The 16,694-nt window shown below is 48.7% G+C and overlaps 1 protein-coding gene across 7 annotated transcripts in view; it reads right to left on the bottom strand.

Moving 5' to 3' along the window:
• The window catches only part of TRIO (trio Rho guanine nucleotide exchange factor), a 349,762-nt gene that overhangs the window by 92,666 nt on the left and 240,402 nt on the right, over positions 1–16,694 (bottom strand). For all 7 annotated transcript variants that reach the window (XM_065905271.1, XM_065905278.1, XM_065905277.1 and 4 more), the window contains exons 29-33: positions 14,868–14,979; positions 13,038–13,228; positions 10,991–11,092; positions 5,669–5,811; positions 4,975–5,074 (exon numbers count right to left, since the gene is read on the bottom strand). In XM_065905271.1, coding sequence (XP_065761343.1) covers positions 4,975–5,074; positions 5,669–5,811; positions 10,991–11,092; positions 13,038–13,228; positions 14,868–14,979 — 648 coding nt within the window. The remainder of the gene's footprint in view (positions 1–4,974; positions 5,075–5,668; positions 5,812–10,990; positions 11,093–13,037; positions 13,229–14,867; positions 14,980–16,694) is intronic.

Here is a 16,694-nt window from a genome sequence, read left to right as displayed (position 1 = left end):
GTGAGCAGCGAGGCTGAATGCAAGCGGGAGGCACTTCCTAAGAAGGCTGGATGCAGGTTTCCTTTCTTAAAAATGTGAATCCAGCCACATTTTAAAATGTACTGGCATTAATTACTTTATATACTGCCACAGCACTACAATCTGTGTAAACCCGTCCAAGTTCCTACGGTGGAGACTGTCGCTTCCCAGAGGTTTATTGACTTTTTAAACTACATAAAATTTCATATCCCCAACGTAGCGCTAAACACACTTCATGAAAAATAAACCGTTTATTTTTCTAAATGTGTGGACTCATACATTCACATCACAAGCTTACGGCAGAGGATGCCAAGTACCAATCTCAAGTGACTGTCTCGCTCATTACAAATAAGACCTGCGTGGCCTTAGCCCTGAAGAAGGCTCACACCCAGCCCCCTGCTGGCCTGGGCCCCTTTCCTGTAGGCTGCCCCGGCTTGCCTTGGCTGCTTTTTCCACCCCGACTTCAAGATGCTTTGTTCTGTAATAGCCTATATTTGATGCTCACATTTTGTATTTTCCTTATATGTATATAAATTTTTGTTATATGAAGCAAACCACAAGACTAATAAAGAGGATAGAAGGAAAAAAATATTAAAAAAATGTTCCTTTAATATGCTAGAAGTACGTAGCTTATATTCAGCTCGAGTGTGAAATAACAGGGTGTAGAGCCACAGGTAATTAAACCCACATTCTGCTCCTGGCTCCCTCTCTCTGCTGCTGGGTGGCCCCGAGGGTCATCAGGCCTCCCTCGTCCCCTTGGTGCCCCGGAGGCTTCTCCTCCCTACCTCCGGGAGGCAAGCTCAGGACAAATGAGGTAAGAATCTGGCAAGCGTCTGATTCCTTTGGAACCCAAATCATAATTTCATGAGATCACTTTATCAGCACAATACCATTGAGATGAGCAGGAATCAGTGCTGAACCTACATCTGAGACAGAGAAATGGCCTATTTCAAAACCGACATTTCAAGGAAAGAAAGGTCCTCGTGGGGACCCATGGTCTGCATCGGTTAACGGTGTCCCCTGGAAAGTGGGGGTCTCCAGCGGTCCCTCCTTCACAGACTCAAAACCTTTTGCGCCTTGTCTGAGAGTCACTACAGCTCTGGGCAGATAACTTTTCCTCAAGAATTCTCCAAGAGGCCAAGTCAAAAACATCCCCCCACCCAGTTTCTGAAAGGGAACCAAAGTCCATGATAACAACTAACTCATAACAGACATCGTAAATGAGGTCCAAGAGGCAGAATATGGTTAAGTAATTGCGCTTGCCAGATCTATCTGCCTCTGTCAGCAGAGGCTGTTTAAACTTGAAATATGGAGGGCGGGAAGAACCTCGAGACATACAAAAAGTTAACTGCCTCAGAGATAAGAGGAGGGTTTTCTGGCTAAGCCCAGTTCAGTGCAACAGTGCATTTTACAGACTGACTCAGAAAAGGAGGCTGTTTCCTAAATGTATCCTCCTGAGTCATCGACTGACCCTGAAATGTTCTATCAGAGAAGTACAGACAGGAGATGGCTGCAAGAAGAAAGCGGAGAACACGCGTGTGCAGGCCCGTGTGTGTGTGTGGTCGCAGACACGGGCCGTGCCCTGTAGGAGGCTCCAGGGGTGCGGCCCCTCCAAACCCCACGCATCCACGCGGCTCATTCTCCTGAACGCAGAGCCCAGAGCGAACGGAGACAGGCCCCTGCAGCTCCACGGCCTGAGGAGGACATGTCGGCCCTTTCGCGCACTTCTGAGCCTACTGGAGACCTGTGGCCTCAATGGGGGCCGTTAAACACACGCCACCGCCACTGCAGTCAACAGCTCTGGCGTGTCAGCACCCGTGCTTCAGAGGCATGAGGACGTGAGGCTGAGAATGAGGCCGCTGCCTCCGCGGCCCCGGGGCCACCGGCTGCAGAAGTGGCCCTGGGGGCGGGCGGGGGTTCGGAAGGAGGTTCAGAGATCGGGTATGAGAGGAGGTGAACCGAAACTGGTGAATTACCTTCAGGGATGAGATACTGACAAGGCGGCTCTTTAATAATTCTAATACCCCAGTAGATCCCCAGTGCCAAATGACTAATCTCTGCAAACCCAAGCTTTTGTGAGTGAGTGATTCCTTCTCTCTCATAAGGCACTAGAACTCGCTGCCTTAAAAGCAACAGTTCCTAGGATAATGCCTTATTTTTCTACAGGAGCTCTGCAGGCTCGATTCTGAGTTCCTAGAGGCCTATTCCAAGCAGACCGAGTGAACTCTTCCCAACTCCAGGACGGAGCTTTATTTCTGAGGATGCCAGTCAGGTGCAGGTCAGGGGACAGGGCGCCCGGGGCCCCCAGTTCTGGGGGCGGCCAGAGGCATGGCCTGGTGCCGGGCACTGCACCTCAGAGTCGGGGGCTGGAGAACCAGGAGTCCCCCTTACCAGATGCAGGGGTTACTTCCCAACTCTCACCACCACCCATCTACACAGAAACCGCCAGAGAGAAACAGTTACCTTTCTTCTGGAACCAATCCCCGGAAAAGCCCTGAACATCCTTTCTAAAAGGCAGAACTTTTTACATGTATGTTTCTCTGGCAATTTCACTCAAATAACTTATTTTTAGAAGAGACTTTACATACACTCGTATATATGTATAGCTAGCACCTTGCTTTTATAGGATCTTAGTTCCCAGTCCGGGGATTGAATCCACGCCCTCAGCAGGGAAAGCGCTGTGTCCTTGACACCAGGCTGTAGGGAATTCCCTAAAAAAGTACACTTTTAAACTCAGATAGACCCAGACCAGATCCATGAGAGAATATCCAGGAAGACTGAGTTTGGGGCCTGCTGGGCCCCCAGCGGGGGTGTGATGCTCAGCCTCGGGGTGGGGGGTCTGTGAGTGGGTCTGGATGAAGGCGGCTGGTTCCCTCGGCATGAGCCACGGTTATTTTGGACTTTTCCTTCAGGTGGAAGTCTTGTGCAACTGTTTAGATAACCCAATTACCTCAATTAGTATTTTTTTTTTTTTAAAGAAAATACTCGGGATTACTCTGAAGAAAAATGTCCAAGTTCAATTTATTTTCTTAACTGCAAGACTATGGGTGGGGCTGCAGAGAGAGGCTATTAGGCACCGAATGCCTGAATAGCTCATTTATCTTATTCCTCGTTATTACTACTGGCGAGAAATACTTCCTGAATGTAATACACTGAGCTCGGAACAAAATCAAATGAGACACTGTTTTTTTTTTGTTCTCCAATCCTGGTACTCAAAGCAAGTCTAAGTTCTGGGACGTATTACTTAGTGAAGTCAAAAAGGAGGTTGGGAAAGAGCTAATTACTCAAATTAGAAGGATTCTGAAAAATGAAAGCAGCGAGGAAAACAACATTTTTAAACCTACTTACTTCTGTCCTGGAAACAACAGTCAATTCCGTGAATTCTTCTGCAAAGCTGAGTGAGAAAAAAGTCATGTCTGGACCCTGAGACCAGCTGTGGGAAGTGGCCCCGATGCCGGGCTCTCTCCTTTGACAGCAGTCGTTCCCGAGAGATGGGAGGTCGGGGCAGTGAGTGGGCTGTCGCTGAGCACACACAGACCCTAGATCCTGGGACTCACGTGGGGAAGTCCGGAGTCAAACACTAAGAAACTACCCAGGAATCCTGAACCGATGGCAAGTTCAGTGAAACCCTTGAGTAAGTGAGTGAGAATCGCTCAGCTGTGTCTCTTTGCGACCCCATGGTCCATACGATCCATGGAATTCTCCAGGCCAGAATACTGGAGTGGGTAGCCTCTCCCTTCTCCAGGGGATCTTCCCAACCCAGGGATCGAACCCAGGTCTCCCGCATTGCAGGGGGATTCTTTACCAGTTTAGCCACCAGGGAAGCCCAAGAATGCTGGAGTGGGTAGTCCATCCCTTCTCCAGCAGATCTTCCTGATCCAGGAATTGAACCGGGGTCTCCTGCATTGTGGGAGGATTCTTTTCCAACTGAGCTATGAGCAAAGCCCAACGAAACCCCTGCTGCTGTTGCTACGTCGCTTCAGTCGTGTCCGACTCTGTGCGACCCCATAGACGGCAGCCCACCAGGCACCCCTGTCCCTGGGATTCTCCGGACAAGAACACTGGAGTGGGCTGCCATTTCCTTCTCCAATGCATGAAAGTGAAAAGTGAAAGTGAAGTCGCTCAGTTGTGTCTGACTCTTCGAGAACCCATGGACTGCAGCCCACCAGGCTCCTCCGTCCATGGGATTTTCCAGGCAAGAGTACTGGAGTGGGTTGCCATTGCCTTCTCAGAATGAAACCCCTACTTGCTGTTAAATAATTTGTTTCAAGAACTTGGTGTGGCCCTCTAGAAAGTGAACGGGGCAGGTGCTCCTCTCGGTAGGGACAGAGCACCCTGGGGACATCAGTGTCCCCCACTGGCCTTCACAGGGCCCTCTAGTCACCTGTGCATCACGCGAGCTCAGGCGTCCAACTTCTATCTGTTTGTTTCGTAGGTCTATTGATTTTATCACGACAGGATCACGGGACTCTCCAGGCCGCTGCTGTAGAAGGTGGGATCTAGACTTCTTTGATGCACATCAGATCCCCCTCCTGGTGGCCAGCACAGGTGCAGGCCCAGCCTGGGGCCTCCTGGTGGTCAGGCCACGGGGACTCAAGGCCTCCCCCGCCCCCTGCAGATGCCGCTGCTCCTGCTTCAGCCAGAGCAGCCCCGCTTTTATGCACCAGGGCTCTGCGTAAGATTTAATTTCAGGCAATAGGGTCTTCTGCCTAATATAAAAAAGCGTAAACACACGACCTAGGGACACTCGCACAGAAAACCACACAACGGCACTGGAGAGGATGAGTGATTTTTTTTCTGAATCCTCAGGGTTCAAGGCCTCTCATCCTGACACTCCGTCTTTGCTCCTGGCACCCCTCGTAACCCATGGTGACCGTCTGAAACGCTGATGACAGACTGTCCGTCACAGAGACTGGCTTCACGCACCTCCCCCAAGAAGGGCTGGCTCCTGCTCACCTTGTCGCTGTCCAGAGTGTTCTGAGACGTCCGGGAGGCGATTGAAATAGTATCGGGCTGGCTGCTGCCGTCTCCTTGGCTGTCCAAATCCTCTCCATCCCTGGAGACACAAAGATGCAGATTCCTGACACTGCTGGGTCTGAGCCTCAAGACTGGTGAAGAGTGTCCATCAGACAGTGGACAGAGAACAGATTTGTTCAAAGAAGTGGGAATCGGTCTGTATGACTGCGGCTGATGTTACCATTGATGACGGCCGATCACTCTTCAGTGAGGACGGGCTTTGTGCTGGACCCTGGGCTGCGAGTCTACCATCTACCACTGCACTTAGTTCTCCCAGGGATCAAATACAGTTGAGATGGTCAGTGCCATTTTAGAGACGAGAAGCAAACACGTGTAGATGCTACACGACTCGTCCAAGGTCACAGGCACCATTCACACATGCACATGGATTAACAGTTGGTTGGAAAAGGAAGAAAATTAGGGATGTGCATGTAGACTTTCATTGGCTTTAAGGTGAAGGAGGCTGTCTTGATAAAGCCATTTCATTAGGAAGAATGATACTATGTATGAAGTGTATTTAAAAAGAACATTCCTCAAAATGTTTGAGAAAAATGATTTTTAAAAACTAGTTAACACTGCCTTGTTCCTGCCCTTAAATAAACACCAACTTGGAAAAACGTCCCCAGACACTGACCTCCTTCCCTTCTGTCTCGTAGCTGGAGTCGTTTTTGGGATGTGGATGGGCTCCTTCAGGGCGCCTTTCAGGTGGATGGTCCTTTCCTGGATCACCTCCCGGATATGCTTGATCCAGTCCTGCTTGTTCTCGATACTGGAGGCCTGGAGAGAGGGTAAAAACTGGTCAGGGTACTGCACTGACTGCACTCAGGTCCCCGCATTCCATGAGTTGTTTATTTAAAACTTAACTTTTCAGGAGAAAAGCAACCACATCCTGTATTTAACGTGCCACCCAATAAATGACCCTAATTTTGAATATTCTGTCATCTGGACCGTTTTCATTCTGTGTAGTGTTAATGGTATTCTGGATCTCTGAATAGTCTAGCAATTGATCACTCCCCAGCCCCAAGACTTTTTAAGCAGCCCTGGGTAAATTCTAGGAAAACAGAGCTGCCCCCAAACCCAACTGTCCTGAGGTCCTTTAGGCAGATAAGTGGCCCGTGGCCCTTGGAGCACCAGGAGCAACCTGAACCAGCGCCCTCCCGCCCCACCCACCTCGCCCCTTGGACTCACGATCAACAGGCGTAGCTGCACCGATTCTCCACTTGCACCCGTTCCCCACCCCCACTCGTACCCTATAGAGTCGGGGTCTCCCTAATCCTCCTGCCTAAAGGAGGACCCATAGCCTGGACATGTTAGAAATGTACCCAAGGTCACACTGCCAGTAGGTGAAGAGGCCAGCATTCCTGGGGGTGGACATCCACTCACACACACCCATCCCCTCAAACTCTGCCTGAATCCACCATGTGTTAGGCTGCTGGGATAGACCAGGGCAGCCTACTGTGCCAGTTACATATGGTGGACTTCCCTCAACTCCACTGCATCGCTGGACAAAGGTTCTCTGGAAAGGACACGTCACAGACAGTCAACAGGCACTGACTGAATGAACACATGTGGCATCATAGTTTCCAGATTTTTCTTTCAAGGTGCCTCAAAGGAGGGAGGCTTTTTTTTCTTTCCCCCTCCCTTTTTACATGACCTGGAACTTAGCAACAGTTTTTAATTTCCTTACGGAAAACATCCACCTCCTATGATATAAGCATAATTCCCTGCGAATGATTACAACAATCGTCAGTGGGATTACGCATGAGATCAGGCAGGGAGGGGAACCCAAGCATTTTCTCATGGTGGACTTGTTTTTGTCAAGGCCCATGCTGGGAAAGGAAATTAAGACTGAGAACTCTCTTTCTAAATAATATATTTTAACTGGAGGATGTGTCTTCTCAGTTGAGGGGAAAATGAGGGAAATAAATGAAGGACAGGAGCCTCTTGCTTCTCTTCCCAGATCGGATGTCAGGAGAGCAGTAAAACCCACCTCTCCTGGGGAGGGAGGCAAAAAGATTAGGCAGCTGGGGAGTCTGTGCATGAAGTAAGTGTCTCAGGATGGAAACTGTGAACGACATGGAACTGTTGGAATTTACATGCCTGATACAGATGTTTGGGAGGTTAAACAAAGGGAAGTGACTGAGAGGGAACATCTGGCAGGGTTTCAACAACAGAGGAGATCCATACCATGGTTCAGCAATAAAGAAGATCCCAATCATTCAAATAAAGCAAACCTAGCATTACATTTATGGAGAGCAATTCTCCTAAACTTGAAGAAATTAAACATGGAAAAAGAGTACCAATTTTTCAGAAACAGTAAAAGAAAGATAACGCAGCTGGAGGACTAAATAAACCAGTCAACCGTACAGGAAATCAACCCTGAATATTCACTGGAAGGACTGACGCTGAAACTGAAGCTTCAATACGTGGGCCACCTGATGGGAAGAGCCAACTCACTGGAAAAGACCCTGATGCTGGGAAAGATTGAAGGCAGGAGGAGAAGGGGACAACAGAGGATGAGACGGCTGGATGGCATCATTGACTCAAGTGGCTACGGGCCACTTGTCTGCCTAAAGGACATAAGTTTGAGCAAACTCGGGGGACAGCAAAAGACAGGGAAGCCTGGTACGCTGTGGTCCCGTGGGCTCACAGAGAGTTGGACACAACTGAGCATCTGAACAACAACAAAGGTCCCACTTGGTTAGGAGAAGGGAAAAACCTGTTTCATACTCTCAGTAGTCTCAATCTGTTTAAGAAAGGATTTAGAAATAAAATTCTCCTTTTCAGACTATAAAAGTGAAAAAAGGTCATAATTTTGTTCTACAACTACTGGGCCATCACCATCTCTGTCGTTACCACCATTACTGTCCACTGCTGCCACTGGGCTTCCCCGTGACTCAGACGGTGAAGAATCTGTCTGCAATGCAGGAGACCCAGGTTCAAGGCCTGGGTCGGGAAGATCCCCTGGGGAAGCAAATGGCAACCCACTCCAGGATTCTTGCCTGGAGAATCCCATGGACAGAGGAGCCTGGCGGGCTACAGTCCTTGGGGTCGCACAGAGTCAGACACGACTGAGTGATGAATAGTTTCAGGTTTTCACCACCACCGCCACCATCATGGGCTTCCCTGGTGGCTCAGCTGGTAAAGAATCCACCTGCAATGCTGGAGACCTGGGTTCCATCCCTGGGTTGGGAAGATCCCCTGGAGGAGGGAATGGCTACCCACTCTAGTATTCTGGCCTAGAGAATTCCAAGACTATACAATCCATGGGGTCGCAACGACTCGGACACAACTGGGCAACTTGCACTTCACACCACCATCTACTCCCTCACCACCACTTACACCGTAACGACCACCACCGCTAAAACAGCCACCTCCTCCACCATCCCTACCACTGTCTACACCCTCACCAGCATCCCTACCACTGTCTACACCCTCACCAGCATCTCTACCACTGTCTACACCCTCACCACCATCCCTACCACTGTCTACACCCTCACCAGCATCCCTACCACTGTCTACACCCTCACCAGCATCCCTACCACTGTCTACACCCTCACCACCATCCCTACCACTGTCTACACCCCTCACCAAAATCCCTACCACTGTCTACACCCTCACCAGCATCCCTACCAGTCTACACCCTCACCAGCATCCCTACCACTGTCTACACCCTCACCACCATCCCTACCACTGTCTACACCCTCACCAGCATCCCTACCAGTCTACACCCTCACCAGCATCCCTACCACTGTCTACACCCTCACCACCATCCCTACCACTGTCTACACCCTCACCAGCATCCCTACCACTGTCTACACCCTCACCAGCATCTCTACCACTGTCTACACCCTCACCACCATCCCTACCACTGTCTACACCCTCACCACCATCCCTACCACTGTCTACACCCTCACCACCATCCCTACCACTGTCTACACCCTCACCAAAATCCCTACCACTGTCTACACCCTCACCACCATCCCTACCAGTCTACACCCTCACCACCATCCCTACCACTGTCTACACCCTCACCAGCATCCCTACCACTGTCTACACCCTCACCAGCATCCCTACCACTGTCTACACCCTCACCAGCATCCCTACCACTGTCTACACCCTCACCAGCATCCCTACCACTGTCTACACCCTCACCAGCATCCCTACCACTGTCTACACCCTCACCAGCATCCCTACCACTGTCTACACCCTCACCAGCATCCCTACCACTGTCTACACCCTCACCAGAATCCCTACCACTGTCTACACCCTCACCAGCATCCCTACCACTGTCTACACCCTCACCACCATCCCTACCACTGTCTACAGCCTCACCACCATCCCTACCACTGTCTACACCCTCATGACCTACACCACAGCCACCTCCACAGCACTGCTAAAATACCCACCAGTGCCCACACGACCACCAGTACCACCTACACCATCACCACCACTGTTTATGCCCGCACCACCATCTGTGCCACAACCACCATCACCACTGCGAAAATATCCACCACCACCGCCACCAAGCAAGCTCTGAAATTACTAAGGACATCATTTCCTTTACTCTCTTGCTAGAAGTCAGAAAAATACTATCCCAAATTTCCTAGAAAACAAACTTTCATTTGGTAAAGCCTGTAGGAAATCGGACTGTTCAATTGCATCATGGGTATTTCATTTAGGACATAATAAATATGGCTAAATAATAACATATCTGACTAAAATATCTGGCATGATTTCTCATATGCACCCTTGGGCATTTGTCACTGCAGCTAATCTGGAGAAACACTCAAAGTTGGAAGTTTTCAGGTCTTGAATATACTTTGAAATGTTATGCCTTAGAAAAAGCTCAGCTATCTAATAACTAGCTATCAGTGCAATTTATATTTTATAGGGCTTATGCCAGGACTAACAAGAAAAATACACTGGGTTGCTAATTATATATTCATTGCAAAACACTCCACCATTTCCATGTGAATAAGGACCTTAGGAACACAATGGGTTCCACAGTCAGTGGCCACGCCATGAGAGTGCAGTACTGTTGAGTAACTCACAGTCGCTGGAAACACCGCAGAGATGAAAAGGAATGTAAAAGACAAAATCACTAACATGCCAGTCCACACACCAGAGGCCCATTAAGCTGCTGGCTCATCTCCGAATATTCTACAAATCTTCAGCTACATCTGCCCCCAAACATCCTGAAGTTTCTTATGGTCTTTCCAGACAGCTCAAAAAGACGGTTCCATCTGTATTTTCTTAAACATGGGAGGAGGGAAGTCCCTAAGACATCCTTAGAGTCCTCCATCATTCCTAGGAGAGGTCAGTATAATCAAAACAGAGTTCAAATAAAATATTCAAAGATATATTCTTCTCTCAAAGACTATATACTCAAAAACCTCAGTGTTTATGAACACTTCAAACAATTAACATACAAAACCCTGTACCTGATCATGCCCCCCGCCCTTCTCTGCTTCCAAACTAGAAAACCAAAGAATCTAGGACCCCATAGAGACTCTGGGCACATTCAGCCTTGAAAGTGTCAAAGGCCCTAACAGAGCATCGATGCTTATTTGCCTCTGGAAACCAGAGGTCAAGTGTACAATGGGAGCTACTGGTCCATAGCTCCCTCCTTTTGCACCTTGACTTGCTGCATCTCTTAAACAATCACCCTGGATAAACACTCACTCTATAAGACTGGAAGCAAGGAGAAGATGAGAAAGAACTTTCTTCATGTGAACTTTCACAGGCGGCAAAAGTTTAGCTCAAGATTCTGCACCACTAGAATACCACCATAGATTCATCCTACTCTTCTTTCTGTGGTAATCACCAAGCTTAGGGGCCACCAAGGGAACAAAAAAAGGACACGACAATCTGTTTCAACAACAGGAAAAGACACACGTGTAACAGATATGGTGAACACGTCACAGAGCATATTCCCTAGCTTCGGTGGACGTACCTTAAGGACAATCTTATTATCTGAAGTTGGCGTCCTCCCCACCCACAGCGCGAATTTGCAAGGGTCTCCTTCAACATGCTCTGTGACACCCAGCTCTGAGGTCTGGATAAAAAAAGACAATTACATGATTAGGCGGGATACAGAACAGAGAGCAAGTCATTTTTGGTGACTCATGTTCAAGCTGCATTGTAAGACACAGTTTGTTTACACTGATACATAGTCTTTGGATCTCGCTTCAGTTAAAATGAGGAAATATTGTTCTTAGGCTACCCAAGATTGGCTTCATCTCTTTCGCTTCCTCTGAGCACTTCTACCTGGAAATTCCAATGCAGGTCAACAGGCCAAGTCAGGAAAACCAAAATAGCTGAAAACTCTTATTATCTGGAAAATCAAGAGTTGACTATTTTCAATCTTGTAAACACTAAGATGAGTCTGTCCTAATTGCGACTGAGCTGCCGCCATGAATCTTCATTATCAAAGCAGCTTCACAGAAGACATGGTGATTTAAAGCTCAGTTATTTTCCAATGTGCTTATGAATAGCATTAATGTACAGTAGTTCACCAATCATTTTTAAGGGCGAAGAGACAAACTTTCTGTCTGTAATTACATGCATTTGCAGGGGTGGAGGTACAAGTCAACATCTTCATTCCCCCCTCAATAATCAAGTTCATCCCAATGCATTCTCTCCCTTCCAGCAAGGGAAGTGATTCATAATCTGGCCTTTGAGAGAACCTTAACTTTTAAAAGATAAATTAAGTGAAGATGTATCAAGCTTCTAAAACAAACTAGAGTGGTCTCTAAGGACTGATTAAAGCCAGCTAGTGAAATGGCTAGCCAGGAATGCTGCATTTTTTCTCTGCAGTTACAATATGATCTAAAATGATGTCAGGCAGGCTGTGGTCCAAAAGACAATCTCAAGCAGGACACAAGCCAAAGAAAGTGGTATGAAAGCCATTAGTTTGAATGTGTAAACTCCAGGTGATTATTAAGATGATTTCTATGCTTGGTCATATTCTATTGTTCTGGGACTTTGATTAATATGAGGATATCATAAAAATGTGTAAGTTGTCCAAATTCCAAATTTCTACCAACATGTATAAGTGATCTGCCACATCTGGTGAAGAAACCAAATTTGCCTGCACTTTCTATTCTCCAACAGTGATTTTTCCTCTCCCTGCCTGACCCTGCCCAGAAATATTGTGTTGAGAGCCCTCTGAGGTATTGCCTATGAAGGGGAGGTGGAGGTCAGGGGACCTGGAGGTTGACACCTGTCAGAGACTTTTCTGAGCGTTGACTTGTGGTTTATAGAGACTTGGGTGGGGCTGCTACCTGTGGAAAAAAGAACCAGGTATGTTTCTCTTGACAGGAAGTACACTGACAAGTTAAAGGAGATTTTAAATGCATTGCTGTTATCTGTCAAGCACCGCAGGGAAGCTGTCTCTGGGTGGAAGTCGGGGGATGGAGGGCATCTGGATCTTTAAAGTGATTTTTGCTTATACGATTTTCTCTAATAATTGTACTTTGCTGCTGGAAGAACTGCTAAGATCATTTATTTTTCTTAAATTTATTTTAAATGAAAAAAATCAAGCTTCATCATTAATAGCCCACAGTAAGCCACTGTAAGGCTGCTTAAGTAAATTCCAATGATGATGAATGAAACATTAATTATAATGATGTGAGAACTTACTTAACCACAGTCTGATACGATCGATTTATCTATAAAGCTAGTTTAGGCACGCAGGAGATAAATAATTTAAGTTCACTTATAAAGTGTTCTCTTATCCCACAGTTAGATCTTAAATAATTTAGAAAAAGCCAAGTTTCCTAAACCTAGGGATGGTCACACTCACAAGTGCCCTCTAGTGGATTCAAGAATGTCAGTATTTCACTGAAGATGAAAATAGGACTATTTCAGATGATTTTCAGATAGTTTAGAACAGTTTGGGAGGTTAAAACCGAAGGCAACCAATGCTAACTTTTCTCTAATCATAAAAAAACTGCAATTGTGTCACCTTTAAACTTACAATTCTGAAGTCCTGTACTTACAAACAATTTGCTTTTATAAAGGTACTTGCTTCTGCCACTGGAATCTTTTACTTCTTTACTAAACACCAGGGACATCTCAAACAGGAAGAGGTGCCGCTCACGGCCCTTTCGGATTAAGGTTTTGGGGTCCCACACTTGGAAGGATTCCTGCAGGATCAGCTCTCCCTGAGACTCAATGTTCTCATCGAACCCTAGGACGTGAAAAAAAGGCACAGTCAGTTGAAAGGAAAGAAACAATGATGCAGGAGACCGTGTTATGGCTGCTTAAACGTTTGTAAGAGGCCCATCAATTAAATCCCAGATGAGAGTTTCCCATCTGGGCCTCGGGCTCCCGTCTCCCTAGCACTGACAGAGGATAATTCTTCCTAGAATACAGTCTTGCATGTATCCCGCCCCCTGTTGAAAACAAATGCAGCCTTATTCTGCAAGTCCTCCTCCTTCACCATCCGAAATGTGCTTTAAGCACCCCGTCACTCAATGTCCCTTCCAGCTTTTCACACACAAGCATGCTCCATCCAGGATGGCTCACCGACCCCGACCCCCCCCACAACTTCCACTCTACGTCCAGACCCTCTGCTTCCTCAGCCCAGAACGTCCTTCCTGGACTGCTCTCTGCAGTTCCAGCATTTCCTCCAGGCCTTCGTCTGACCTTCCTCCTGGGAGAACATCCCTCAGTTCCCTGAGGAATTCTCTGTCCTTTAGACACAAAACCCTTGAAGCGAGTCAGTGGCGCTCTGGACGCGGGCTGGCTCTCACTGCTGCTGTCTCTTCATGGCATGGCGAGGCAGACGCGGGCAGGGGCAGCTAGCGATCTCCCGCCCTCTCTACCAGCAGGAGTCCCTCCGTCTCCGTGGCCGCTCAAGCCAGCCTGCCTCTCCCAGCATCAGCCTGCCTCTCCCAGCATCAGCCTGCCTCTCCCAGCATCCTCTGGGCTGGGGCAGCCACAGCCACGCCCACCTAGGCCTGGGCCGCAGGGCAGACTGTGAGGGTCTGCCCCCAGCGCTGGCGCCCTCCCCCGCTGCCTGCGAGACGGGAGGTGAACAGGGCCTTGCACACCCTGCACACCTGGCCACCCAGAACAACACCTGAGGAGTGGAGACAGACCTGCCAGCCAGAGCCTGGGGCCCTGGTGACCCCACGAGGGCTGCCCACCCGCTCAGGATTTTACACGGTGCTCTGGCTTGGCCTCTGATTCTGGGGGGACGGGGTGTCTGTGCAACAAATGGGAGCACCTCTGTCCTCACCGGTAAAACTGTTCGATGTAGGCGACGGTGACGACATAGGCCAGTACAACCTCTGGGGCAGGAGTACTGCTTAAAATAACTCTTGAGTAACCTGACAATAGGAGTTAAGCTATTACAAAGAGAGCGTTTTCTTAGGAGCAGTCAGGGAAATTACACTCGTGATGATAATGTTTAATTAAGCATATTTATCTGATTCTCTCTTTACCGTGCTGCACATCCGGCTCGGCTGCACAGACAGGGAGGAGGTACCTGCTTCCTTCAGGGCTCCAGCAGGTGATGCAGTGGATGGAGAGATGGGGAGAACATGAGCCCTGGAGGGACCATGCAATCCTGGGGGGTGGGTCGACCTATCCTTCCACCTGTCCATCTACCATGGAGACTGGGTGCTCCTTGGGTGCAGAGTGGAGTGGCCGCGGACCGGCTTGTAATGAGGGGGGAGCATGCCACGAGCACCTCGAGGGAAGCAATAAGACCAATTCTTGGAAAGAGAAGGTCCCGCGCCTCCACTGGCGACTCCTAACTGAGCACAGAGGGGCAAGGGCGCGGGGATGGTGGCGGGGCAGCGTCAGTGGGGTGGGGGGCCTACCTTCCAGCATGCTGAGGTGCATGGCGTCGTTGGCCCGCTTGGGCACGCTGAGCATCACCTCCAGCCCGTCCTTGATCTCCCCCTTCCCCTCCTCGCAGCACGTGAGCAGCTCCTGTGGGAGACCAAGACCGTGAGATGCTCCGCTCAGGAGGTCGTCACAGAAATCAGAGAGTTTGTGAAAATCCATGACGTTCGCAGTAAAAACAGATGTGGTCAACTGGGCAGAGACTCTCATAAGGGAACGTGTAAGGGAACCTGAACTGCCTCTTTAGCCAGTGGACGGAAGGGTTTGTCCTGCTCAAGTCAGGATGTTTCTTAGGCTTCAGAGGAAACCAAATGCAGTCATGGTTGAAGATGAATTTAGCGTACATGTTAACTACTGAGCCTCAAAAATGACAAACAATTTAATCAGGGTAGCAAAGCACAGTCACCTAGAGGTTACATTCGAAGGTTAAGTCAGAGTCCTGTGAGTCCTGCTCTGCTGGCCACCGGCTCTAGCACGATCCTGAGCTCTATCTGCCTGCAATGCAGGAGACCCAGGTTCGATCCCTGGGTGGGGAAGATCCCCTGGAGAAGGGAACGGCACCCTGCTCCACCCTTATTCTTGCCTGGAGAATCCCATGGACAGAGGTCCCTGGCAGGCTCAGCCCATGGGGCTGCAAAGAGCCGGACACAACTGAGCCACTAACACACACACAATGTCCCTCTACTCTGGGGTGCCCTGTCTCCAGCAGGAACTGCATGGCTGTCCAGGCACCTACAGGGAAGCTCTTCTTTGTGCTGGGACGTTCAGAAAGCTCTAATGACGGCAGGATGCCTCCCCGGGCAGTAACATTTCAGATCTACATTCGAGGATCCCTGTCTTAGATGAGTGGCAGCAGGGACCACACGGTCACATCCTAGTGGGGGCCAAGGTATTTTCTCAGCAGTGTACTAGTCACTGTTAGCGGTCAGGAACAACAGCTTTCTGTGTCCCAGTGTTCAGCAAGAGGGAGGTGGCACTGCAGTTGGCTTTAGCTGCACCCTGGAGGGTCTAGGGCACTGGTCCCCCTCCTTTTTGGCACCAGGGACCGATTTTGTGGAAGACACTTTTTCCATGGACGAGAGCTGGGGGGGTGGGGGTGCCGGGGCGAGAAGAATGGTTTCGGGATGATTCAAGCACACTGCATTTACTGTGCAACTTTATTTCTATGATCATTACATCAGCTCCACCTCAGATCATCAGCCATTAGATCCTGGAGGTTGGGGACCTCTGGTTTACGGCAAGGCAGCTGCCCAACAGACCCCTGTCTTCATGGCCAGATGGTGTACACCTCTTGTTCTGAGCCGCTTGGCATTAAGGGCTTTAAAACTGCCATGTGCTAAGGTTGAAAACCCCCTCACTGGAGAGCTCGGCATAGCTCATGATTGCTCAATGGAAGAACCCCTGGGCAGAATCAAGTCAGGTTTATAAATTAAAGCAGCAGCTTAATAGTGAGGTCACTAAGGCAGAGATCTTTACTAGAACCACATGTGAAAAACAAAAGCCATCAATCTTGAGGAAACTAAGAGGCAAACTGCCTTTGCAGAATTAGAAATCAGAGGGCAAATGTGAATATAAACAACTTAGCCTCCTGACTTCTCTTGCACGTTTATAGCAACCACATATTTCTGCTGTGGTGGTCATAAAATCCCCTAATGGGAATCTGACATTCTGAAAGCACAGGAGAGCTTTGCGATAGAAGAATGCTATAATGGGGTCCTGTCACAAAAGAATGTAGCCCTTTTACTGCCTCTAGATTTTTTTTTCCCAATTAATAGCAACAAAAAAAGTCAATAAGGGTTTTG

Source organism: Muntiacus reevesi, chromosome 14 (genome assembly GCF_963930625.1).
Source record: "Muntiacus reevesi chromosome 14, mMunRee1.1, whole genome shotgun sequence".
Lineage (NCBI taxonomy): Eukaryota > Metazoa > Chordata > Mammalia > Artiodactyla > Cervidae > Muntiacus > Muntiacus reevesi.
This window is presented reverse-complemented; position numbering and strand designations above follow the sequence as displayed.